The sequence below is a fragment of the Enhydra lutris genome, unplaced genomic scaffold (assembly GCF_002288905.1).
Source record: "Enhydra lutris kenyoni isolate GAN:26980312 unplaced genomic scaffold, ASM228890v2 scaffoldscaffold12, whole genome shotgun sequence".
In the NCBI taxonomy this organism is placed as follows: Eukaryota; Metazoa; Chordata; class Mammalia; order Carnivora; family Mustelidae; genus Enhydra; species Enhydra lutris.
This window is the reverse complement of record NW_019154096.1, coordinates 75769559-75796637: the sequence shown is the minus strand read 5'-3', so window position 1 is coordinate 75796637 and position 27079 is coordinate 75769559. Positions and strand designations below refer to the sequence as shown.

General features: G+C 50.0%; 1 protein-coding gene across 2 annotated transcripts in view; it reads right to left on the bottom strand.

The window, feature by feature from the left end:
* Nucleotides 1-27079, bottom strand: part of LOC111145075 (dedicator of cytokinesis 1) — a 506031-nt gene that overhangs the window by 401381 nt on the left and 77571 nt on the right. The window contains exons 9-17 of one of the 2 annotated variants that reach the window (XM_022499695.1): nucleotides 25585-25666; nucleotides 25037-25172; nucleotides 21547-21619; nucleotides 18269-18411; nucleotides 11995-12120; nucleotides 7303-7427; nucleotides 6048-6146; nucleotides 5016-5088; nucleotides 121-224 (exon numbers count right to left, since the gene is read on the bottom strand). In XM_022499695.1, the coding sequence (XP_022355403.1) occupies nucleotides 121-224; nucleotides 5016-5088; nucleotides 6048-6146; nucleotides 7303-7427; nucleotides 11995-12120; nucleotides 18269-18411; nucleotides 21547-21619; nucleotides 25037-25172; nucleotides 25585-25666 (961 nt within the window). The remainder of the gene's footprint in view (nucleotides 1-120; nucleotides 225-5015; nucleotides 5089-6047; nucleotides 6147-7302; nucleotides 7428-11994; nucleotides 12121-18268; nucleotides 18412-21546; nucleotides 21620-25036; nucleotides 25173-25584; nucleotides 25667-27079) is intronic. The other variant, XM_022499696.1, reaches the window with a different exon arrangement.

Here is a 27079-nt window from a genome sequence, read left to right as displayed (position 1 = left end):
CTAGAGAGCGGCTTTCTCACAAACACGGGAAACGTCAGCTCAGCCCAGGAGTCCCGGAAAGGAGGATGGAGTAGGAGAGGGGCTCCACACCAGCAGTACGGCACCAAGCAAGCAGCATACCTTGTAGACGATGAGATCGTGCTCCCCGTCCCTCAGCGTGGTCCCGTCGTATCTCATCAGCTTTACAAAGGCTAGTGCGAATATTTTCTCAGATTTATCCTTGGCTGCAAGAGAAATCCATCATCATTGTCAACCGCCATCACGGCAATATCACATAAAAAACTACAAGGGCTACCCTTTACAAAAACATGACAAAACTGCACTGAATTACAGGAAACAGAAATGGAAAAATGGAAGTGTGTTCACTAGGAGGAAGACTCCTCCTAATGGGACCAGTGGTGCTCAAATTAACCTGTAAATTCCAAGTAACTCCAATCAGAACCTCAAGGAAGAGATTCCTCATAGAACATGCAAACGGATTCCCACGGTTATGAGCAGTGGAGGAAGCTCAAGAGCACGAAGGATGGGGAGGCAGGAGGTCTGCAAACCTAGAAACCAGCAGTGTCTGGGAAATGACCACAAAGACCACAGCAAGGCTTAATATCGGGGACACCCAGAGGCAATGGGAATGACAGGGTCCGGAAACATAATGCAAAGGGCAGTGCAGTAGGGACTGGCCATTCCCTGAGAAAACTGGCTACCAGTATGGAAAACCGGAACAGATTCCTACCTCATGACATCCACTAGTACAAATTCAGGCGGAGGGAACGCATGAATGTGAAATTTTGTTCTCTGGCAAGAAAGCTCCTCCCCCAGATACCTGGATGCGGGTGAGACTCATTCCTTCCCTTCATTCAAGTTTTGGCTGACAGATGCCCACTCTGAGGTGCCCAGACCATCTAACACGGTAAATCATAACCTGGGCATACTCTCTCCCCTCCCCCGATGTGTTCTTCTTCTTAACTGCTATGGACTGAATTGTGTCCCTTCCCGGTCTGGCCTAGAGCCCTAAGCAACCCCCGCGTGCCGCCTGTAGGAAGGAGCTCGAGGTTAGCGAGGCCTTAAGGAGGGAGTGCCAACCCCACAGAATTAGTGCCCTTGGAGAAAAGAGAGCGAAACAGCAGAGCTCTCCTCCTCTGTGGGTCCACAAGCTGGACGAGCATCCAAACCAGACCCCAGGGGGCCGGCACGCTGCTCTCAGACTCAAGTCGCCAGAACCGTGAGGAGATACATCTCTGTTGTTCAAGCCGCAACCCCCCCTGCCCCCCCCCCCCCCCCCCAAGTCTATTCTGTGCCGGCTACCCGAGCAAACCCAGAGGACAGTCCCGATCCCCACCGGGTCACCACGGCTTATCATTCATTAGCTTCGCTGCACACTTGTCACTGTTATTTCCAGTGCCCGCAACAGGGCCTGCCGTCTATGAGGTACTCGGGAAGCGTCTGTTCTAGCTGGGGAGACGCCAACAAACCGGTCCTTTCCCTTGGTGACAGTGACGCATGAGAGGGGCATGGTGGAACAGGGATGAATGTCTAGATGGTTGGACAAGGTCTCTGAGGAGATGGACAACATGTGAGCTGGTGCATAAACCTTCCCAGAAGAGACACGGCCAAAGGCAAGTCCCTGAGCGGCCCTACGCTTGGCCCTTGGGGACAGAGAGCCAGGTGGCTGGTGAGCAGCTGGGGGTGAGTGGGCCAGGGCCAGAGCAGGAGGCAGATAAGGAGTGTCCACTGAAGAAGCAGATTCTGCACAGGTTCTGCGAGATGCCACAGAGTGTGGCACGGAAACACTGGGTTCCAGAGCTATCATCTTTAAAATTATATATCCTACATTCTCTTTCAGGGATGACAAGAGAGGGCACCTGGTGGGCTCAGTCAGCTGAGCCTCTGCCTTCCGCTCAGGTCATGATCCCTGGGTCCTGGTTTCGAGCCCCATGTCAGGCTCCACTCTCAGTGCAGAGTCTGCTCCTCCCTCTCTCTCTGCCCCTCTCCGAACTCTCTCTCTCTCAAATAATAAAATCTTAAAAGAGAGAGAGACAGATAGACAGAGGTCAACAAAGGAGCACACCCACCCACCCTGAGTCAGAGGACCAAAATATCTACCCCGAGTCACCACCACTGCCAAAGATGACGCGTGTCATTCATCTCTGCAGTCCTGGTGTCCATGGGTACCCGGTACATAGCAGGTGCTCAATAAATGCTGGCTAATTAGAAAGGAATGACTGACCTAGGCAGTCAGCACACAGGTTCCCCTGATCTTACTAGTAAGACGAGTAAGTAGGACAAAGTAACACTGTGCACCTTTGATTAATGTCCTATACCTTGACATCGAGGCCACAGGCAGGACTGACTACGTGCTCAATGGCACCACTGGGAGGAGACAACAATTTTGCAGGACACCAAGGGCACAAGAGGCAGGGCCGCCCCACCCAGCCAGGCCCCCTGAGAGCCCAGGAAACTCAGCTCCCGGCCGGCGGACCCGGCCGCACACCGGCTCGAGTTCAGGAGAAACAGGAGCGGACGCACCTGGAAGTGCTCACAGGCTGCTGGAGCGTCTGTCACATCAGCACCAGGCTTCCCGCCCCGGAACGGAGCCCAGCCTGAGAAGCCCCATCACTGGTTCCCTGCGCTCACCGTGTCTCCCTTTAGGGGGAAAAGCAGCTTACTGCAGGGGGCGGGGCCGCACCCCCGTTTCTGACCCTGCATGTGTGCGCTCAGGCAGGCTGAGGAGGCCCTGGGGGCTGCCGTCGCTCCCGCGGCGGCCGGCTCAGGACGGAGGCAGCCTCCCATTCCCGGTGTTCCATGCGGTTCCAAAACCCCACAAGCCACAGCCAGGGAGCCGCATTAATTATGCAAATGTGTGGTGGCGTGTCGGGTGACAGCACCTTGTCTGTGACAAGTACTTAAAACTGACTAGAAAAACAAGGATTTTGAAAATTAAAATGCTACAGAGGATATCCCTCTGCCCTAATGTAATTTATTAACCAGAGAGAACAAGCTCGTCGTAAAGGGCGAGCGTGCCTTTTTAAGACAAGTTTCTGTGGATTCTAGAACTCTCTCCTTGCCCGCCAGTGCTCCCACCTTCTTCCCTGCAGCCTGCTCCCACTCCCGGCCGTTCTACCCGGCCCCTGCTCCCTGCTTTGGGCAAGGAATGACCTCCCCTGAGTGGGCCCCATGACGCACCCCACTCCGTTCACCCCGCACCCCGTCTACTGCTCCATGATCCCCCCAGGCTGACCTCACAACTCATCTCAAACTAAAGTTTGGAAAGAGGATCTTCTCTGTGAGGTGTAGACAGCAGGTGCTACACTAAGACCAGAGGACGTTAAATGGCCTTGCCACACCCCCAAGGTGCGGGAGTGGGACACTCAAGCACACAGACCGGGTTTGAACCCGAGCTCCCCCACTGACAAACTGGGTGACTTTGGGGACTGAGCTGGGGTCTGTGAGCCACAAGTTCCTCCACCAGAAGTGCAGAGCAATGACCACAGTGAGGGCCCAGGGGCTGTCATGGGTGAGGACAGATCCAAACAGCACAGTAAGAGCCCACGAATGTTAGCTCACATTTTTGAGTCACTGTTCCTACCCCACGGTTCTGGGCACCGAGGAGGGCCATGCACAACCAGCAGACCCCGGGCCACCATCTGGCGGGCTGGCTCTGGCCGTCACGCAAGTCCACCACGGTTGGGGACTGCTTCCCACGCTGCCCAGCCCTCGCCACCCTGCTTCTCCCCATCTCCCTGAACCCCAACCCCTCATCAGCTAAGGCCCTGCTCTGCTGAAACCCTGGAAAGGGACAGGAGATGGGATGATGCGCCAGATCCACCTGCCCCATCCCCCCCCACAGCCCGTCTTCAGGCTGATATGCATGCTCTGCATACAACAGCCCTGCGGACCGCAGGAACACACCTCCCCAGAGCTTCTCAACAACAGCGGGGTCCTAGCTCCTTGCTGGCCACACGGTGAGGCCCACCTTCCCCCCGCTTCACACGCACTCACTCTCCTGCACCCCCTACCTGTGTGGGTCCCATACCCCGGAAAGGGCCTAGGTCAAGCAGGCCCCCTTCCAGAAACAGCATGAAGGATGGACATACTACCACACAGAAGTGGCTTCTTAGGGCCCACCCCCTCCTCAATGCCAAACATCATGCCACGGGCTCCATAGCCTCCGTCCCGCTTGGTCAAGACCCCCAGGCACTTATCCTCCAGATGAAGCATCTCCAGAGAGCCAGGGCAGAGGACCCCCCACTCAAATGGTCCCCACCCAAGTGATAAACACAGCCCCCAGACCACCCTTCCCCTCAAAGCAACAGCAACACAATGCAGCCCATCTTGTTGGGCATTACTGTCCCAAATCTTAGCTCACTGCCCTGGGGGTACAGACTACAAAGGGCAAGGAGGGATACAGCTGTCTGTCGTGATGTCTTAGTGTCTAGTACAGGGCTATGTCCTTAGCAGACAAGAATGAACATGAAGGGGGAACTCCAGGCATCGATGAAGAACTCTTCTGGAAGGGCAGGGATCCGAACCCCAGTTCTTCCCTTCTTCTCAGCATCAGTCACAACTACACCAACATCTCCCACCAGAGAAGTGCAGTCTGAAGCCAGACGTGGGGGCTACCCACAAACACAAAACAGATCTCGAGGTTTTCCATTCCGACGCAAACGTCATTAGGAGCGGATTTCTGAAAGCTACGTGTATCTCAGTGACTTTCTGGATGAATGGAACAGCGTTAGAAAGTCACGTGGAAGAGAAAAAACAGAAAGGAAGAACAGGAGGTAGCAGAAGGAAAAAGTTGAGAAGAAAATTAAGATCTCCCGTAAGCCTCGCAATGAAAAAGAGTCAATAACACCTTCCAGACACAGGTCAACATGGAAATGAGCTAGAGGATTAAAACCGCATCTGTTAGGATCACCTAGTTCTAGAATAATCCAGAACAAGTGACAAGTGCAGCCGACGGAGCTTTCCCCCAGTTTCCCCTTGCAAACAACACGGGCTAAAATCAAAGGATTACTCACAGTCCTGGGATGACCTGTGGCGGAAGGTAAACCGAAGGTGACTGCGGTTGACGTCCTCAATGGGAATGGCCACCTGTGCAATTGAAAAAGAAGGTTTCAGCACCTGTACCATATCTTCTCACATTAATGGTTTTGTTCAACTGAAGATACTGTGCGACTGCGCACTTCCTCCCTGCAGGGACAAAAATACAGTATGCCTAATCCCCGACGGGACTTTCCCAAAGGCAAAATGCTTTTGGAAAATTTAAACAAGACAATGTTGCAAGGGATGCCAAACCGATTCTGCAAGACAACAGACAATTTCGTAAATGTTCACGTCCTCACTGTTAAAGTCTATTTCTTACAAGTTGCCATGTTCCTAGTAGCCCTTATTGGAGGTGTCCACAGTCCCTCCACAGCTGCAGGGACCTGCCCTCGGGCAGCAGGAAGAAAGCTTTCCTGTTGTGACGAGCAGTCAAAGAAGACAGACCCCATGCATGCTGCCTTTAACCAAAGACTGTCCCCAATTCTCCTAGCTACCATCTGTCTTCTAAGGCCAACCCCAGGCTGAGTTTCCCAATGTTCAAGCCCTTGGCACGGGGGCTGTGGTGTGCCATGGTGGGTTGCCATGCTGATGTCAGCAAGCCACGTCGGGAGAGCAGTGTCACCCCATGGACGGGGACCCATCTCCCCAGCGACGTCCTCCATATATTGTCACCTCTATTTTTTCCCATTTGGTGTAAAGACAGCATGCCACACACATAACAGACCTGGGAAGAGAAAGATAATAGCTATCTTTAAAGGACTTTGTCATTTGTCTCCATGAAAGTCCTATTTTTATGTCCAAAAGGAGATGGGAGTAAATGTATTCCAAGAAATGCCGGCATGGTTCCTTAGCAACCTTGAACGACTTTGTGGGGAGAGCTCCTCTGCCTGCTCAGGGTGCCCGCTGGCAAGCAGCCCCGGGCTGGGTGGGAGCTGGGGACTTCCTTGGGATACAAATGAGCATTTCATAATCAACCCCGTGGGATAAAATGACCATGTAAATGATACCTTAACGGTCTCAAACCAACGTGGCTGTTTTACTTGGTAGTAAATCACAGACTTGTACTCTGAAATCGCTTCATCACCAGCACCCGGGAAAATCACATGCTTTAAAAGAAGGCATAAAGAGTTCACATCAGACCTCATAGAGCTCGACACTGCATCCATCTCCCCACCTCCCGCCCCCATTAGATGAGCTAAGCAGAGCGCTACAGGAATGCCAATAAACCCCATCACAAATGGAATATGCTCCCAGCAATGGAAGGACAGATCCATCTGGAGCCACCGCAGCCAGCATACAGTCTCGCTCGCAGACATTCCAGCATCTTGATGGCTATCAGTATAGGAATGCTACTGTCCTCCATCCTTCCGACCCTCACCCCTAACAGCCTTCACATTCAGATCTGCAGGAAGTTGCCGGATTCACTCAGTAGGTCCAGGATGAAGAGCTAGAGGCGAGAAAGAGATGGCAATGCTCCTTCCCATTCTACCAGCCGTAAACTGACCACTCGGCTCCAGCAGAAGCTATGCCAATAAAGCCCAAGTGGCAGGGGCAACACCACCCGGCAGTGACCCTGGACATGGGCCACCCACACAGAAAGGATGCCACCCTCACCTCCTGGCACAGCTGAGCCTCAGGTGCACACACAGGGCATTGCTCTCAGACACGTGAGCCCAGAGGAGCCCAGTCTGCTCCCCAGGGTCCAGAGGGGCAGCTGGCAGGGACACCTGCTCTGGCGTGGCCTCCAGTCATCAGAGGAGGTCACCATCCCCCAGCATCGCCCAGCACGCTGAGTCCTGCAGGCCACCGTGGTAACCACCACCACCCAGGAGAACACGAGGTCAGAGGCCCAGATTCAAAACCCAGTTCCAACTCCCACTTAACTCTCTGACCCTGGTGGAGACTTCCCCGGGGCCTCAGTTTCCCTATCTCTCAAATGGTGATAATAACGGTGTCTGAACTTCTCGTGTAACCACTAGACCTCTGAGGCTTGGGTCTATGTCGGCAAGGGAGGCCCTGTGATAGGACCGGGAAAGAGGGGCTCAGGACCACAGGGGTCTCTCAAGGTAGGCGGCAGCCAGGACCCCAAGGACGCCAGCTCTTTATGGCGAGTTGGAGAAGAGGGTAGAAAATAAACTCTTATCCCCAGAAATGGTATCAAGCAGCCTCAGCGATGTCTTTTCCTATTCTGCAGGAGAGCCAAGAAAACACTTGGAAAATAAAGTTTCAACACCACAAATAAAGCTTTGCAACAATAAATACCTCCAGCCGTTTTCCGTCTTCATCGTAAACAGACACTGTAACCTCCACATTCTTTGCTGTGGTTTTGCTTCCTTTATCAAAATCTCCTTGAACTAATGTTACGTAGATATCATTTCGAACATCACCTGGGGGGGAAATTATACCTTTAAAACCAATCCATCATTCATAATATAACGGGGAATTCTGCAACACTGGTGAAATTGCTACCAATCCTAGCAGAGAATTATAAATACTGTATATGTAATTACAAAATATTTTCTACAAAACAGTCTCAGCATTTAAACACGACAAAAGCAGTTTTCAGCAACATCATCGTAAGATCACAAGAAGGAGGAGAAACTTCAAGGCCCTGAATTATCTGCACGGTCCTTCACCTCAGTGGGCAGCTCATGCCCACAGCGACTCGAATGCCGCCAATGGGTTTGCAGTGACCATCCCCTCTCCAGTGTCCTTGGCCCAGCGTGACTCCCATCACCATCGCATGGTGGACCACGGGCTGTGTTCTCGGTATATGGGTAACCCAAGATTATCACACCATCAGTGGCACACCTCAGATGACAACGAGCAATACTGGCTTCCCCTACATTATTCCAAGGACTTGAACAAGAAGCTGATCGAGAATTAGAGCCACAAGCCAAGGTTCTGAGTTGATGTCTGGGATCAGGGATTAGGAGCGGGTCAAGAGAGAAGTTTCTCTCCTCCTGGTGGGCAGCTGTCAGGATCAGAACAGACTTGTGTGTTTTAAAGTGAGATGGGCCATAAACTGTGAAAACAAAAACAAAACCCATACACAACAAACAAACTCAAGATGCTTCTTCCTACTGAGAGCCTATAAGGCCCCTGGTAATGGTCCGACTGGGAAAACTTAGCAAGCTTCATTAGCCGCATGATTTAGAGCAAGTATCACTACCCAGTGCTGCTCCCTCTGCTGTGTCTGGTCACGTGCCACGTGGACCCACCTGCCCTCCCACAGGAGATGTGAGGAACCGGTCCATCAAAAGAAGCAAATGGCCCACTATGGGCCAAGAACAGTCCCCTTGCATTCTTATTTTCTTCCTTTCTTTTTTCCTGCTCTATTCTGGCTTTTACTGTCTCCAACTATTAAATTAAGCCTTCATTTAAAAGTCATTATTATAATAATCCCAGTGGGTTGTTTCCGCAGCCACAGACGCTGCTGGGAGAGGGAGCACGGCTGCAGTCAGTAATACTGACTGTGCGAGAAGCTAAGAGTGATGGAGCCCAGCCCAGGGGCAGGAGGCAAAGCTGCCAGGCCAACACGTGCCACCAAGCCCCGAGCGGCTGCAGACCAGTCACCGAGCCTCCCACACCACCCGCCGCTGAACAGCTGATAAGGCTGGGGAGATCTGCAGGACCCCTCGACCTGCACATTCTACCAGAGCACAAAACCTGTAATCAAAAAGGGCTACAAGAGCTTCTTAAAGGCCTCATCAGCCAGACGGCCATGACACGCTGGGGGGCAGGGAGGTGGTGAACCCCTTGGTCTCACTCTCCTACTGGCCTAGACATCCAGACACAGAGCCGGCCCAGAAGTGAGACCCTATTTATGGCAGATGAGCCCCACAGATGCACACTCACAAGAGTGCCCTCAGTAGATGCCTGCAGGGCCCCAGGGTTCTCACTCTGGGGAGGAAGGAATTGCAAGCAGGCGTGGGTGGACTCACACACCCTCTGCCTCATGCAGGTCTCCTGACACCTTCTGGGCTCAGGGGAAAACTCTGCTCCCCACCAGGATCCTTCAGAAAACCTGCAGGATTTCCAGTGGCTCATAGAAAGGCAGAAAAGCTGGCAGAAAAACACAGGTGACACAGCAGGCTCTCCCACTGTGCAAAGGAGATGCATATCTCTGTAAAACACATCTCCATGGAGCGCCTGGGTGGTTCAGTCATTGAGTGTCTGCCTTCAGCTCAGGTCATGATCCCAGGGTCCTGGGATAGAACCCTGCATCGGGCTCCCTGCTCAGTGAGGAGCCTGCATCTCTCTCTCCCACTCCCTCTGCTTGTGTTCCCTTTCTCACTGTGTCTCTATCAAATAAATAAATAAAATCTTAAAAGAAAGAAAGAAAGAAAGACATCTCCATAAGACAGGACAAGATGGGAACAATGCACAGATCCTACCAAGCTAAAGGCCAGGGACCTGAGTGAAAACACCCCAGGGTGTCAATCTCTCTCTCTCTCTCTCCCAAGGGTACCATGCGGTACCCACAGCCTGTCAATGATTCCCTGGCCATAGAGAACATGGTGGCTCCCTCTAGCTAGAGTCCCACACTACAGGAACCCCAACTCCCAACTCAGTACACAGAACCCTCTGAACAACAGTCAGCTACAAGGCTTCTGCAGGAATCTATGAGGAGATTATTTTAGAGGTCTAGAGTTACCTTTTAGGTTGGTCAGTTATAAAGGGAAATATGACCAGTACAAGCTAGAAGTTTCCTGGGCCTCTCTTTGAACATGAGGCCATCCCAGACCACCCAAGACAAATGCCCAATGTCATCCTAATCTATAAATTTCATGTCAAGTCCACATGCAAGCAATGCATCCACTAAGAGCTCCAAATTAATTTGCTGCGCACAGACTTGACTCCCGCCCGCTGAAGGTATCCCTTGGTTTCACAGCGAGCTGGAGGTCATGCTTTCCTCCTGTATGGGTAAGCTGCTACATACCAGCCTAACCAATCTGAGATGTCCTTTACATCAACTCACCAGCCAGAGAACGCAACGACCCACAACAGCCCTGAGAGATAGAGGAAGCAGAAGGAACACGTCCCCACCTACCCTACACTACACAAACCAGTATCTCTGATAGGGCATACAGTGAGCAGACAGCTCTTCCTGGAACGTGCAGCAGGGCCCTTAAAGGGACACCACGGGGAATCCTTGAATGTGCGGTGGTGTGGCCCCATTTCTACTGCTCATTAGTTGTGTAACTTTAAGCTGCGGCTTAATTTCAATTGCAATTAGTTCAACACCAACGTGTAGACTTCCGTGAGCATTATCAGCAAACCAAAAAGTATCCCACAGATATAAAGGATAAATATTCACGGGCTTGCCCAGGATCTCGTGAGGATCAAATCAGATTATTAATATAAATGTTATTTGGAAACTGAAAAGTATTATGTAAATATAAGATTAATCTTTACAGAGAATTCCATTATTGGTTTAAGAAGCTTAACATCCATTACTGAGCCTGAGCGGTACTAAGAAGTAACAGGAACTGAGCAGGTTTCAGGTGTCAACGTTCACTTGCTGCCCCTCCTTCCTTGTTTTGATCAGATGTCTACCCAGACACGCGTCCGGTGTCCTTGTCTCCCTCCCACAACCCCTGCCGATGGGAGGCGCGGATGTCTAGGTGGCTGGTAATGCACACCCCACTGCCCAGCCCAGCGCTGTCCGGGGGCCACAGGGCAGGGGCCTGAGCAGGCCAGGCTGCCCGACGCCCAGGCTCCCTGCTGGGCAACACTGGGTCCAAAGCACACTATCTCCTTTAGGACACTGGGGTCTGGGAAGAACATGGAAGCCAGCAGAGCCCTTACCCAGAGGACAAAGTCAATACGCACAGGAGACAACGCAGCAGAGGCTACTATGGAGAAAGGGAGCCCGGCTGTGTCCGTCGCTCAGGGACGTGAGCCAGTGATCATGCTTAGGGCTCAGCCATTTGAGGTGGCCTTGTGTTTTCTGTGACTTTACCCACTACAGCATCCCAACTCCAACCTACCCTACGGGTAGGAATTATCATTACTCTCTTCAGAGCAGCAGAGCACAGCTGAGCAAGGTTGGGGAGGAGCCCTGGCACAGCTCCAAACAGAGACCAGACTCCAGGTCCTGCACTCACCTCCGGGCTGAAGGTGAAGTTTGAGGCTGGGGACCACAGCAGTGCAGAGACATTTAACCCACAACCGACCCTGAGGGTCTGGAACATAGTAGGGTCCATTTACCTAAACTGTGCTCCTTAACTTTGAACACGTGCTGGATGATTCCAAAGAAGTTACAGGACCTTCGCTGTGAACCTACGTTACCATCAATAAAGGGCCGCCTTCATCCTCCAGTGAACCAACCGCCACGACTGACCCACTAAGCACAACGTAAAGTGAAGCCCGCGGGGCCCTTGAAAGGGCGCCATGCTCCACTGTCCTTCACTACATTTTAGGTTCCCCGACCCAGCTCCGGTAGCCTGGGAGCCAGGGTCGCTGGAATGTCTCACTCCCATTCTTCCTTTTCACCAGACGATATAGGGCAGAGATAACCTGAAAGGGTTCTAGATTAAGGGTAACAAAGGGTTTGCTTACAGGAATGATGATGTTCACTCCAGCTGGTGGTGGAAACCCACCTCAGGTTCTCAGGGCTGGGTTTCTGGAAACATCCATTCCCTCGCTTATCCTTATACAATGCCACCAAAAGTCACTCCCACCACCAGGTTAAGACAACCAAGAGAAGCCACCTCCCCGCAGCCCAAACCCAGGTGGTCAGCTCTCAGTCTGGCCTCAGCTCCTGCCTGCAGGGATGAACTATGACCATGCTGGGGTTCACACATCACCTCCCACCAGCTCAACTCTCTGCTTGCCAGAGCTCCTCCAGGACACCGTCCCCATACTGCGCCTTGCAGCCAGCTGTACAAGTTCCCCGAACGCCATCCACGTCCACACCACACCCAGAGCGCAGAAGGAATCAGTTCTTACCAGGCATGATTATCTCCGGAAACCCCGTCTTCCGAGCCACCGCAGTGGTCCTGTCCACTAAGTGAGGAAACTCTTTTCTAATCTGATGGATATCTCCAGGAAGTAATTTCAGTGTTACCCACAAACCTAGAAAAACAATGGACACATGAGTCATGTTTTATCTTCTCCATTTTTGAAAGATTATTTCAGGAAACCTTTTCAGTGAGCCGCCAGCAAGCCAGCTCCCGCACAGCCAAGGAAGCCTGGTCCCTCTGTGGCATGACGTGACAGTGAAGGAGAACTAATGCTCTGTCCAAGGAGGGCAAGTGAAGACTCCAGAACCCCGAGCCAGACGGGAGGGCTGCCGTGCAGAGAACACGGGAACTTGCTGCCAGCTGGGAGCTGAGGCTATCTGCCAGCCTCTCCCTCTACCACGCGAAGCAAGAGTTGCATTTTATGGAAAATACTGCTATGCAGCCAGCACAGAGGAAGTAAAAAGAAGAGGGACTACAGCAGGCACTTTTTAACAAAATTAAAGGCGGGAGACAAATCAGGTGCATGGCTCTCTCAGCCATTCAACAGACAGAGCCTCGCTTCCAGGTGGGAAGGGAGGTTGTTGCTGTCAGCTGACACATCCGGGTCTCCGTCCCTGGGACCTTGGAGGCCTGGCCTGCTTGCTCTCTGGTCACTCAGCCCTGCAGGACCCTAAGTGCCCATAAGAGTACGAAGGCATTCACTCTCATTAACACTACTAGTGTGTATGTGTTTACTGTCTGTCCAGCCCATTCCTCCCCTAGGATGCATGTTTCCAGGGAGCAGGGACCATTCACCACCACTCAGCTCTGCACACTGCCTTCAGTAGAAGGCCAATGGGAGAACTGTACATGCTGTCCACCAACGAGCATTCCAAGTAGAACTGGGGGACACCTGATGGTCCCACACGAGGAGCGTCACCTGAAGCTGCCGCTGCCCAGAGCCATTCTGCTTGATGAAACCCCAAACCTCACACCCTTTTCTAGAGCTTCCTGTCTCTTATCAGCCGGCCCAAAAAATCCATCCTCTGCCAAGACCTATATCACTTGTGGTTGAGAAAGCCCACAGTCACTGATGACATTTTTTTCTCTGCCAGGGGGTGAAGTCTTCTCCTCCTGCCATCTAGACAGTCCCTCTGATCTACTCAGAAGTGTCAGTAAGCACCTACTGTGTGCCCGACACACACTGGGCATGGCAGACACAGAGCAAACATTCACTGTATCCTCACCAGGGACTCAGCTTCTGTCCCACGAGTAAAATACTAAACCTACGGGCTCAGTGAAATATGCAATGGCCAAGAGCTTTGTAAGGAAAAGTCCAGGGCGCCTGGAGAGTATATCCCCACGATGGGGATCCTGAGGGTCACCGAGGCTCTCCCGAAGGGACATCACAAGAGATCAGGAGATGAGTTGACCCTAAGCAAGGAGCATGCGGACTTGTGCCTATCCGGGTGCTGGATGACCCGAGCCGCAGCTAGAGATGCGTGAAAGGAGGTTCGGAAGGCAGCAGGGTCCCAACCCTGCAGGGCCCAATCAGCCATGGCGGGAACTGCTCCATCTGAAGGAGTGGGGAGGCTGGAAAGACAAGCAAGTACCAGGATCCCACTAAACAGTATTCTGGGGGTCGTGAGCAGGTGGGAGGGGGGACAGTTCAGAGCCAAGTGAGGATCCCAGGAGAGAAGCCACTGCAGGAACCCAGGCAACACCATGGAGGTGGGGGTGGAGAGGCCTGTGTGGAGATCAAACTAGAACTTGACAAAGGAGGGGTGGCTACAGGGGAGGGCCGTGGGCACGGCCAATAACAGGTGCCGGGGATACCCATCCCTGAGTCAGAAAACCCTGCACCCCGGCCACGTCCTGAACAGTGAGAGCACAAGCAAGGATAGAAAGAAGAGGGCCCTATGGGGCGCCTGGGTGGCTCAGTGGGTTAATAAGCCTCTGCCTTCGGCTCAGGTCATGATCTCAGGGTCCTGGGATCGAGCCCCGCATCGGGCTCTCTGCTTGGCGGGGGGCCTGCTTTCTCCTCTCTCTCTCTCTCTCTGTCTGCCTCTCTGCCTACTTGTGATCTCTCTCTGTCAAATAAATAAATAAAATATTAAAAAAAAAAAAAAAGAAAGAAAGAAGAGGGCCCTGAACTACACACTGAATTCCCAACATTAAAGCTCACACAGGACATCAGAGGCCGGAGAAAATGGGAAGCCCAGAGGGGTGGCACAGTGCGGCCACTGGCACAAAATGCAGCCCAGAGAACAGGGCACCAGGGCAGTGTCCTGGCACAGAGCAGCCGGGTGTTACCACAGACTTCAGCGAGTACACCCTGGTAAGGCCAGGGGGCTTTGGGGGGGGGGGGCAATGCTGATGGGAGAAGGACAAAGGAGGAACAGAAAATAAAGGTCAGAGGGAGGAGGCATAAGCCTCTGTTGAGAAACTGGGAGAGAAAAGAGGCAAAAACAAAAACAGGTGTGTTATCTAAGGCAGACTGTTTCATGCGTGGTATTTTCCTTTCCTTTCATAGTTTTTCCTTTGTTTCTTTTCAGAATCTAAAACTCCAAATCATAAGAGGGAGAGTTTGAAGGAAGAGGAAAGAAACATAACCAATTAAAAAGAGGTCCCTAAGATGATGTCAGGGCATGACACCAAAACAGGGGCCCATGTCTCATGGCTCAGAATGTGCACTGCAGGGGCACCTGGGGGGCTCAGTCGGTTGGGCATTTGCCTTAAGGATCAGGTCATGATTTCAGGGGTCCTGGGGCTGAGCCTCACATCAGGCTCCCCGCTCAGTGGGGAGGCTGCCTTCTCCTTCTCCTCCCTACTCATGCTCTCTCTCATACTATCTCTGTAAGTCTCTCTCTGAAATAAATCTGTAAAAAAAAAAAAGAACGTGCCCTGCCACAAGTTCCTGGCAAAGAAAGCCAATTGGGAGCTAAGCCTAACCCACACTCTTGCTCCCCAAGCTGTGTACCCAGGCACTGCCTGCATCTCCCTACTCACCCAGATGACGGGCACTCTTTTTCTAATTCCCAAAAAAGCACCACAGGCTGGTGATGCTCTGGACCTGCAGGAGAGGTCCCTTGAAGGGCCAGGCACTGAACCCATGGCTGTGTCCTCTGGCAGAGCAGAGCCATATGAAAGGGACACCCGCGGAAATGCAAGGGGAGATTATCAGAGCAGGTGACACAGTCGCGTGGGATCCCTACTGGGGACACCAGGGTGCGGTGGACAGGCTCTCAAATCTCACACAAGTCCCCAAAAACCTGCCAAAGCAATGAATGTCCCCAGAATGAATGGGACTCGAAGACATTTCACAAGGCCCTGTAGGACGTGGTGCAGTGATCACCTACAGAGGTCAGAGGCAGAGAAATGTTTAATAACACCACGCAAAACTCCTGCCACCTTTCCAACACCTTTTCTTTCTCACAAATACCAGCTTGCTCAACCATCTTAGTTCATAAACAAAGTAACTTAATGACACAATTCAATTTGTTATAACACGATTTAAACACGGAGATTAAGCTCTGCTGATTACATTGGGTTTAAAACACTTTCCTCAAAGGAGAAAATGAGGCCAATTTCCAAAGAAAAAGTGCACTCTAGGTTGACTTTTGCTTAACCAGAGAAGCTACAAACCAGAGATTAGCATACATTCTCTGGCAAACAATAGGAACGGAGGTCCAGGTCCTGGTGTGTCTGCAGTCTCTCTATCCACGTTAAACACCCACCACCTCTGGGGTCAGGGTTCAGGATAATTTGGGCTAAACATAAAAAATGTCAATTGTGACAAATAAACATGTGGATGTCAACCTAAAATGGGTGAAAGCCTAGAGAGGAGCTCAGAACAGATGAGCATGGGAAGCTCCCCGGTTCTTTGTGAAGACTGCCCACCTCCCATCCCTTCCGCTGCCAGGGACTCCACTGCAGCCCAACCGGTAGGCAGACATCACCAGGGGCAGTGCGGGTCACCACTGGTGAAAACACGGAGCTCCAGGGGGCAAACCCACACGCTTCACAGCTCTCTCTCTCGGGTCTCCCTGCTACACACAGAAGCAGCCTTACCAGTGGGCCGCAAGAGACACATTCACTTTAGCTTCAAGGACAATCTAAAAACCAGCCAGCAACATTGCCCCAGGGGCACTTCAGTTCAGGAAGGCACCTGGGGTCCCCTTGAAAAAACAATGTTCTTGTCTCTCAGTTCTCACTGTGACCTGGAAACACTCCTCCTTCTGGACTTCAAGGAACTGAGCCCCCCGCTCTTGGCTCTGGAGACACAGGTTTGCACCCCGACACCCATGAGCCTGGTTGTGGGTCCTCCTGCTGGCCTGACACCAACCTCCACTTCTCCTGTGTAACTCTGGGACAGTGTTTCTCAGAATCTGATGGCTCTGCAAGAGAAATTCAATCCAGTGGAAGCCTGGGGTCTGGGGGCAGGTGCTCCCAGGCTGAGGCTGGCTCCAATCAAAACAGCTTTAATTGGATCTCCCTATGGTTTTCAATTAAAGTGCAAATCAGAGAGCTGGTAATTGATGAGAAGGTGGGTCCTGGGTCAGCTTAAACCACTCTGTCAACAGAGGCCACAGTTCATTAATGCTTTAGTTGGGGTTTTTGTTCTGTTGTTGTTTATCAGGGAGCGGGCTGGCTGGTTCACACCAGAGAAAGCCAAAGGCTTCTCCCTCCTCCAGAACGTTCTTCAAACTCAATTCATACTCTCCTTTATAACAATGGGAAATGAGGCAAGAGAATCATTTCTTAAAAAGCTAGTGACATAAGATAACTCAACAATGAAAGAGGTCTAGCCACTTAAGCTCTATTGAGTTTCTGATAAGTCTGCATCTAACCGAGGACCGAAGAATGGGTTTCTCCCACTGTTGCTGAGAGCAGCTTTAGGTAGGAGAAGTTCTGAAGGTGACTTGCCCTAGAGCCGGAGGCGAGGCCTCCATAAACAGCTGTTTTCTGGCAGCGGTCCTGGCCAGCCCAAGTGCCAACTGTCACCAGCCCCGGGTGATTGATTCATTGCCTCTGCCAACAGAAGGTCAGCTGCTGGGAAACCTGTGAGTGTGGGATTAAAACCTATGAGTGCAAGACGGTGGAGTCAGGAGGAAAAACCCCTTCCATTACAAAACTGAAGAGAGATTCGTCTCCAAAACAAAGCCACAGCTTTGCGGGGAGGAAGGAGAGGCCCAGGAAACCATGTGCTGGGACCAAGCATGTGACAAGGGCAAAGAAGAAAAAAATCAATGGTGCACACAGAGCTGGGCTGTGTCCGGTGCCTCCACATTTCTCTGAGCAGCAGAGATGGAGTAACAACCAGTGGACAGTGACTGTATTCTCTTGTAAAATCCTTTATGTGCTTTCGAAAATGGCTGGGAGGAGAGGGGAGGGCTGGAGAAGACTCAGGAAGGCAAACAAATTACTTGCTTCCAAGTCTCATCAACTCTGGACTCTTTGCAAACATGTCATCGTGTCCCACTCAGCCTTCCCCCACTCATCTAGGGGTTGGCTCTCAGCCACGCTCACAAGAGGGACCAGCAAGAAAACCTCCATACGCTGTATATCCATTGTCCATGTAGATCATGACCCAACACTGCCCATATCACCAGCACCATCAGCAGCATCACCACCACCACCATCCTCGTTCTCATCATTAACATCATCATCACCATCCTCATCACCAACATCATCACCACCACGAGCACCATGACCAAAATCATTATCACCATCACCAACAATATCACGACCATCCTCAACACCAACATCATCAGAACCACGAGCACCATCACCACCATCAACACTATCCTCACCATCATCATCACAATCCTCATCACCAACATCATCAGAACCACGAGCACCATCACCACCATCATCACTATCATCCCCATCACCATCATCATCATGACCATCCTCATCACCAACATCATCAGAACCATCAGCACCATGATCAACATCATCATCACAATCCTCATCACTAACGTCATCAGAACCACGAGCACCATCACCACCATCTTCATCACCATCTCATCACCAACATCATCAGAACCATGAGCACCATCACCAACATCATCACTATCATCACCATCACCACCACCATCATCACCAATCTCATCACCAACATCACCACCACCAGGAGCACCATCACCACCATCAGCAGCAGCATCCTCATCATCATCACCACCATCATGATCATCAAACTAAAACGCAAACCATATAGCATTATCCCAAGTTCATGTAATAAGTGAACATTTGTAGCAATAATACAACAGAATACATACCCTGGCCCTTGTGGTTGACTTCTTTGGCAGCAATGACTTTGTTTATAACAGTCTGAAGGAAGTCATTCTCCCCTGCCACCCTGGGTGAAAAACGGGATGACATGTTCAGCGGCTTGTGTCGAATGGCGTCGTCCAACGCGAGCCTGGAGGGCACGGGACGACCAAGACCACAGGAGACAAAGGGGCACAGAGACCCAGAGGTCACGGTAACAAGGGAACACAAGAGATCATCGTCACCGAATGCGAGAGAGTCATCATGAATCAACGCACGACAAAGGACAGGATAGGTGACAAGAGAGACAGGGAAGAGCATTGATCAGGAAAATGCTGAACCACACAAGAGAAGTAAAGCAAACGAGGTCGACCCTATCCCCAGACATAAACATGCACCAAGCGTCCACTCCATTTCTACCAGATAATAAAAAAGGGCACTTATCTGAAAATAATGTGGTTGGACAGCATTTAATTGCAAGGAATGTTTAGATCTGTTTCTTCAATTTCAGTAATTCCTGACCATGGCATAGATCAAGGGGCAGGTGGTGCAAAGGGAAAAGCAAAATCAAGACCAAAAAAAATGATCCCTACAACTTAATTGCTTGGGGAACTTGGGTGACGACCAACCACTCTGCTCCATCGACCTGTGTTACCCAATGTGGCCTCCGATAATTAAGTGTGAGAAGAATGGCACAGTCTTTGGAGAACATAAGTACCCTGTCTGAAAGGTCAAACTGTGACCCAATTATGAATGTAAACCATCAACATTTGGGGGTCCCGTGGACCATGAGTTGTTCATAGAAGCTACACTAAAACCAACAGTTAAGTACAAACAGGCACCACGTGCAAAAAGAAATACCATGTAGCACAGCAAACACAGCATGCAATGAGAGCAAGAAAATGGACATCAAGTGCCTAATGCTTAAAATCATTTCCAGAACCAAGGCCAAGTGTTATTTATCACATGAGGCCACATTACTCAAGAGAGCTGAGGACTGCTTTCATTTACTTCACCAAGTTAAAAAAGACAGAAAGAAAAAGATGTACTCTGTGCTTCCTTCCCTAAAACTTACCCTGCGGTATAATAAATCAGTTTTAATGGAGCAAAAAACGGTTTCATTAGCATGGCATTTCCCAAAGAACTGGTTTCATTGCTTATTTTGCTATTAAAATCATGCTTCTCTTTTGTTTCAAGCACTGGAAATATTAATCTGTGTATTAGTCTTCTTTTAATGGAGCAAGGAGTCACAAATTACAGTAAGAGTTGAACGTGTAACAGTATTTTTTAAGATGGGTGTTTTGCTGTAAGACAGAAAAAGATGGCGGCAATATGCTATCTCAGATGGCTCCTAACATGTCCCACTGAAATTTAAACTAGGGAATCTAAAACTAATAACTCCCCTAACTTTCCAAACAATAACCCACAGTTCTTCTTTTTTCCTTGACTTTCCCCAGAAGATACTAGCAGGCAACAGGTAATTTCAACTCAGTGGTACATCAGGGCATCAGGAAACTCTGAGGTCTAATAGATAAAACAGCATTCAAATCAGCACTGGGCTACATTATTTCTCATGGGCAAAAGAAGCAACTTAATATTACCATTTTTTAAGGGTATATTTTATTTATTACCTCAATATCTGCCCATATTCAAAGATGATGTTTCCCTTGTTTACTGAGGAAACTTCTAGATCGTGCAGAACTGGTAACTATCCTTGTAACTATCTTAGCTGGGTGTAATTACAAGGAAGTACTATCCAACAGGATGTTCTGCAATGATGGGAATGCTCTAGATCCGTAATGACAAATACGGTAGCCACCAGCTACCTGCGGTACTGAACACTTTAAATGGGACTAGTGTAAATGAAGAGCTAAGTATTTACTTTTATTCAATCTTCACTAGTTTAAATAGCCACATGTAGCTCATGATTACCATACTGGACAGAAGGTTACCATATTGGGCAGAAAAGCAACTCTAACAGAATAAAGCCACAAAACACCTGTGTCTCCAGTTCTATGTAGCGAGACACCCATTTCAAGCTGGTTAATGCAGCGTTTTCAGTTAGTCTCATGTTGGGAAGATCACAAAAATTTCCACTGAGCAGATTGTGGAATTTCCTAGACTAGACTAGAATTTCCTTCTGACTACACCACCTGCCAGCGAAGAAAACCACTCTAATCCCATCCTAAACACGTGGTTCTCCAGCCTGGGGCTGAGTGCAGGGATCCCTCATGCAAGAATGGGTGGTACAAAGGGAAGCCTAGCTCACAGCTCCAGCCCACCTTACCCCCAGGGAGACTCGCTCAGCCACACGCTGGGTATCCCCAGCCTCCAAGGCTCCTCGGCCAACACCTGAACACAAGGTACAGGTCCCAAAATAAAATCTGTTCCAAGCTTGGAGCCACTTAAGTAAAAGCAGAAATGAGAAGAGGCAGAAGGCGGAGCACTCTGACAGGTCATGCCAACATGCCTTATGGTCTCCTCTTCTAAGACTTCCCACCCCAAGGAGGAAAATGTCTCTTCTGATTATCTTAAACCACTCTAAACCTCTTCCTCTCCATGGCTGTCTGAGATGGAGAAGTGCCCAGCGAAATGGCTGCAGGCTGTTACGGAGGTACTCTCTCACCTTACTCTCCAAGGAAATAACTGACTCTTTCGACCATTTCCACGGGATCTACCTTCCAATCAGAGAATCAATTTAACAAATCTCCTCTAAATGTTTTCCAAGCTTCCCGCACCTCTCCACACACTCAGCTTCCAAACTAGATAAACCCTAAGAGTGGCGAGCACAGACCCGGTCCACTTGTAGCAACCAGAGACAGAAAATCAGCAGCATGATTATTTGCTTCCAGCATTCCTTCTCGCCTTATAAAACAATTCATAATTATTTTGTCTGGTTTTCTATTTTAAACGGAGCCACCTCCCGTGATGAATTTGAATGTACTGTATTTTGAGTATGTGAATAGCTACTAGAAAACATCCATGATGCAGAGAAACACGCATGCTCACAGAAGGGTATTTCTGCGTGTCCCGTGTGATATAAGGTGACTCCCCTGAAACACACAGAGAACTTCTCCATGCAAGACCATAAAGCAACTGTAACCCAAGATTCTTGGGGCTACAAAAATGCCATGCAGGACGGCAGTGATTCCACAAATTCTTCATTATTAGAAAAGAAGCAATCTCTATTGGTGCTGAATTTATAAACTTAATTTCCAAGAGAATTACTACAAACACATGTTCTCCATGTTCTATCTCGTCGATGCTCCGACGGCTCCATACTTACGGCTGAAAGGGAATGAAGTGCTGCTTGTCTTCGTCATCTACTTTCCCATTTATGATATCTGTTACGTCCATCACTGGGGACAAGAAAAGAACATTGTTTTGTGTAAGTGCTATAATCAGAGAAAACAAAGAGGAACAGCAGATTGTCTTCTGACCAACAACAGCATAAACCATGCGGTGGCAATGTTTTTTTTGAAATAGCTGAGTTTACAGCACTTCCATGTTCAAAAGAAAAATGAAGTTATATGAAAATGCTGGCCCAATGGGGTTCAAACAGCAGAGTTCCACTTAGCACACTCCTTTGCCTGGGAGCGCCTGGGTGGCTCAGTCAGTTAAGCGTCTGAGGTTGGCTCAGGCCATGATCCCGGGGTCCTGGGATCGAGCCCCATGTCACACTCCCTGCTCAGCTGGGAGCCTGCTTCTCCCTCTTCCTCTGCCTGCCTCTCCTCCATTTGTGCACGCTCGCTCTCTCTCTCTCTCTCTCTCTCTCTATTTTAAAATAATTTTAAAAATAAATTCATTCATTCATTCATTCATTCCTTTGCCTAGGACACAACAGACACTTTAGAGATGCACTGCCCAGCAGCACGTCCTGTGATGAGATGTTCTGGAACCACAAGCACCTGAAATGTGGTGGTAGGACCGAATTTTTCCTTTGATTTCATTCTTCTACATAACAACCGCCTGTGGCCAGGGCCGACCACACTGGCTGGCCCAGCTCTGGGGCATCTGAAAGTTCTCGCATTCCCCCGAGTGACATCACGATAGTAAAGTCACTACCATCCACCAACCCATTGCACGCCCCCATCTGTGGACACTCTTCCAAGCACACCAGACAAGCGATTCCTCACCATCACCTCCTGCACAACTAAGGAAATTCGGGCTCAAGGACACAATTGGATGACCTTGCCCCAAGTCAGAGAGCCAGAAAATCTCTGCTGGTCAAGCTCTGACTGACACAGTCTGAGACCCCAAGAAGAACAATCCTGGACAGTAACCCTCTCTCTGCTTGATCACCACCCCTGACCGCAGAGAGGTGGGCAGCAGGCCTGCTTCTTTCTTTGTGGTGCCTTCCTTGGTGTCCACAGCCATCAACTTCAAATGCGGACAATTTCCATTTCTACCACCTGACCCCCAGAAATGGGGAGGGCTCTAGAGAACCAGATGAGGGGCAATGCCCACTCCTGGCTGGTCCAGTGGAGCCCAGGGAGCCCCTGGATATGCTCCCAGGCAGAACGCAGCCCCACGCCCTCTGCTATACCAGTGTTCCTCCCAGAGCAAAGAGCCTATGCGTGTGCTGAGAGAGGCAGGTCGCAGAAGCACACACGAATTGGAACCTCTGGTTGCAGCTGCTCTGCAGTGTGTGGCCTGGACCGCAGGCTCCACCTTCCAGAAGACGCTCCCAGCTTGAAGCCTTCTTAGATGCAAGCAATAGGCTCTAGGTGCACCTATCGTTGGATGCTCCCGTGCCCAAGCCCACACTTCCAGCACCAGCCTGGAACTCTGGGCCACGACATAAGGAATCTGAGCCTCGGACACCACCTGCTGCCCGTAACCCACGGTGGACCACCTGCCTATGTGTCTGCACACCTCTCTCCTCCGTCACAGAGCTGATCCCGCCAGCTGAGTTTGTCCCCTGGTCAAACAATCCCAGTGTCTGCCCCGGGAACACATCAGGAACCCAGCCAAGTCTCGCAGGAAGGCAGCGAGGAAGCAAGGATGGGGACTCGCATCCAGGCAGGAGAAGGCAGCCTTCATCCTCTATGTGCTGGAAGTGACCGCCCTCCCGGCAGCTCCCAGGACCCCCTCCCAAGCCCGGAGGCGAAGGCCGTGACAATACGGACAGATTTCATGGGGTGTCTCCCTCACGGCGGCTTGCGGTGCGCTGGCCCGCGTCACAGAAGTTCTTGCTCTGGCTAGGAGTCCGGCACAAGCCCGGCTACACGGAATTCTGAATGACATATGTCTTAACGATGCTTTTTGCTTTTTCGTAATTTTTATATCCCCACTGTTGCACTATATTAAGAGAGAAATGTGACATGATATTTTCCATAGAAGGCTTCCAGGGAACTATGGGCTTAAAGGTCCACGACACGTTCATCTGGGCTCTGTCGACATAAACACGCAGAAGTTATTCTGGATAAAACCTCAAAATTAAGTTCCTGTGTGGGAATGGGAATTGCACCACAATGGGCAGAAGCTGATTACCAAAAGGGTGACCCACCTTCTGAGGTGGGGAGAGAACAGCCGGTGGGAGGACGTCCAGAGTAGATCACAGGTGCTCACGACCTCAGGACAGCCCCACCGGCATGCTCAACGCCGCATGTGACACAAGGAGGAAAGACAGCGTGACGGCAGCGGCCCACTGTCTGCTGTCTATTTCAGGATAACCGTGTCCTCCTCACGGCAGGGCCCATAGTGGCTCACAGGTGATGCTGGTTAAGCAGCAATTCTACTTTAACTGGTAGGCTGGGGGGCTGGGCAAGAATACATTTTTCAACAGTTCTCCAAACCGCTCTCAGGTACAGTTAGCATCAAGAATCACTACATTCAAATATCTATCTTTCACACCAAAGACATATACCTTTCTTCACCCTCCCCCAGCAGACTGGGGGTACCTCACCTTCCTCCAGCAGAACGGGGACACCTTCACCTTCCCCCAAGCAGACCAGGGACACTCTCACCTTCTCCCAGTAGACTGGGGACACTCTCACCTTCCCCCCAGCATTCGGGGGGACACCTTCACCTTCTCCCTGCAGACTGGAGAGACACTTTCACCTTCCCCCCAGCAGTCTGAGGACACTCTCACCTTCCTCCAGCAGCCTGAGACACTCTCACCTTCCCCCCCAGCATTCTGGGGGGACACCTTCACCTTCCCCCAGTAGACTGGGGGGACACCTTCACCTTCCCCCAGTAGACTGAGGACACTCACCTTCCCCCCAGCAGCCTGGAGAGACTCTCACCTTCCCCCAGCAGACTGGGGGGACACCTTCACCTTCCCCCCAGCAGATGTGACTAATCTCTCCCTTTCCTTGAGCTGTCACCAAAATAACAGAACACAAACATGGAGGACAGACGACACCTATTTCAAGATAACCATGTCCTCCTCACGGTCTGTTCTCCTTCTACCTCTTCATCACTTTTGACTATTCAGTGCAAATTCCCTCCTAAATCAATCGATCACCAAGTCCAGAAACCCTGAAAGCATCCAGTGGCTGGCTTTCCTCCAGGCTAAGAATGTGGGTCAGGGTCTCCCTCAGGAGATGGGATCTGCTTGAAAACCAAATATATGATTTACATCTGAAACTTGCAGACTGAAGCCTCCTGAGCTACGTGTCCACAGAAACCACAAAGAAAAGAAGACTTTTTTTCTTCTAACAGAAGAGTTTATAAATCAGAGCAGCCCGCTGTCCAGCATTCAGCTGCAGCAGCGCCTACTCACAGTGAAAGTGAAGATCCTGAAACTCAGGAAAAGGAGAGGGGTGCATTACCGGCCACTCCGAAAGGCCGCCGCAAGCCCGAGGTCAGTTTCCTGGTGTTGTTGTCCCTCAGCTCCATGCGACCCACTCGAACGATTTGACAAACAAAACTGATTTTGTCCCTTTTCAGGTCTTTGCTTCCGAGGTCCTAGAAATATTAATTTCCATAAATTATTTTAGAGAACCATTACTCAGTGCAGGTTCAGTTGAAACAGACAGTAAAAAGATGGATTGAGATGCTCTTCTCTGACCACTTTTTAGCATCTTAATAAGTTATTCACATAACAAAAAGGAACTGAGTAACAACAGTCGATTAATGTTAAGCAAACTTCAGATACAAGTTTAAGAGAGTGCTGGGGTAGATCTCTGCCACGGGGATTCACAGGGAAGCTAGAGACCCAGAACAGCTCTGGGAAGGCATTTTGTTATTACTGAATTCCCATGGATTGCAGGCATCCCAAGGATCCATGCTCTAGCAGGGAGGAAAGACAGAGGGAGATCATTAAAAATAATCATTAGGATGGTGGATGATTCAAATGAACTGCTTTGGGTGTACTTACAGTAAAGACAGCTCGCAAATTATGTAATCTGTCTATATCTTTAGGCAATCCTGAACTGGACCAGCGAACCAGGTAGTTTTCACTTGAAAACAAAAGAAATAAAAGCGAATTCATTTTCCAAATACAACAGGGCACTAAACAGACACCCACACTGATTTATGATTACCATCACGGAGGTCCACGATGCAGGAGACTGCACGAGCTCAGAAATGTCAGCCACGCCACACAGAGCGGCTCTTCCACTAACATGCAAGTCATCTCCCACACAAGATAGCAGTCGCGAACGGTCAGTACAAAACCTTGAGGGGTTGTCATTTGGCATGTCTAGGGTTACAACTGCAGTGGAACTATTTGCAAATGTCATTTCAAAGTTCATTATTTTAAGAGCATTACTGGTTTATTTAGACTGATTATAATCCAAAATCCAGCATTCATTCATTTACAGCATAAAAAAACACTGCACGACTAGTTCACAGCCTATAACAAACAACTATGCTAAATACACAAATTGAATCCTAATAAGAAATGAAGTCCGTATCAGAAATGAGGATGAAATTCATCCATTTGTTCTGTTTTCTGTCACATACTAACTCTTTAATTTTTGAATAATACAGGAGTGCCTGGGTGACTCGTCGGTTAAGCACCCAACTCTTGATTTTGGCTTAGGTCAAGATCTCAAGGTCATGAGATCGAGCCCCGTATCAGGCCACGCACTAAGAGTGGCGTCTGCTTAAGATTCATTCTCTCTCTCTCCCTCTCCCTCTCTCTCTCTTCCCTTCCCCACCCTCACACGCATGTGCATGCTTTCTCTCTAAAAAAAAAATGTGAATAATATAAAGGAAGAAGTTTCAGTTTTAAATGCATACACATACACACGTCACACATAATCTAAACCATAATTTTTCCATATGGACAAAGTGAAAGTTATACTGAGAGACAAAAGCAAGAACTAGGAAAAGAGACCGTATTACAAATAACAGGAATGGCAGAGACGAGATCTATAATATTTACATTTATACTATTTTGTTCAACAAATTGTTCAACATATATTAAGTGAGAGCACTGTAGCAGGCACTGCTCTAGATGCTGCTTTCCAGCCAATCGTGTTGCAGAAATAACAACAGGCCAAAGGTCCAAAAATAAAACTTACAAAAAACTAAAAGCTTAAAAGATTAAGACAAGAATGATACTCTTTTGGGGGAAAGGGGGCGGTCTGGAAACAGAAAGCCCTGCAAGGACAACGCAGGGAGCAATCAGTTCAATCGTCAGTTACCAGATCCCTAAAACATTACAAGACCAAACTCTACGTTCAAATACCCACATGCGTGCAGGGAAGAAGAGAGGGGACGCTGGCCCAGAGCCCAAGCCCTGCCATTATGCAGTCCCAAAACAGCACTGGCTTCAGCTGCTGGGGGAAGCCCGGCCAGCGGACAACCCCACTGCTATCTGTGACAGCAACAAGTATGGCGGTTCCAGTGCCGTTCTCCTAACACTA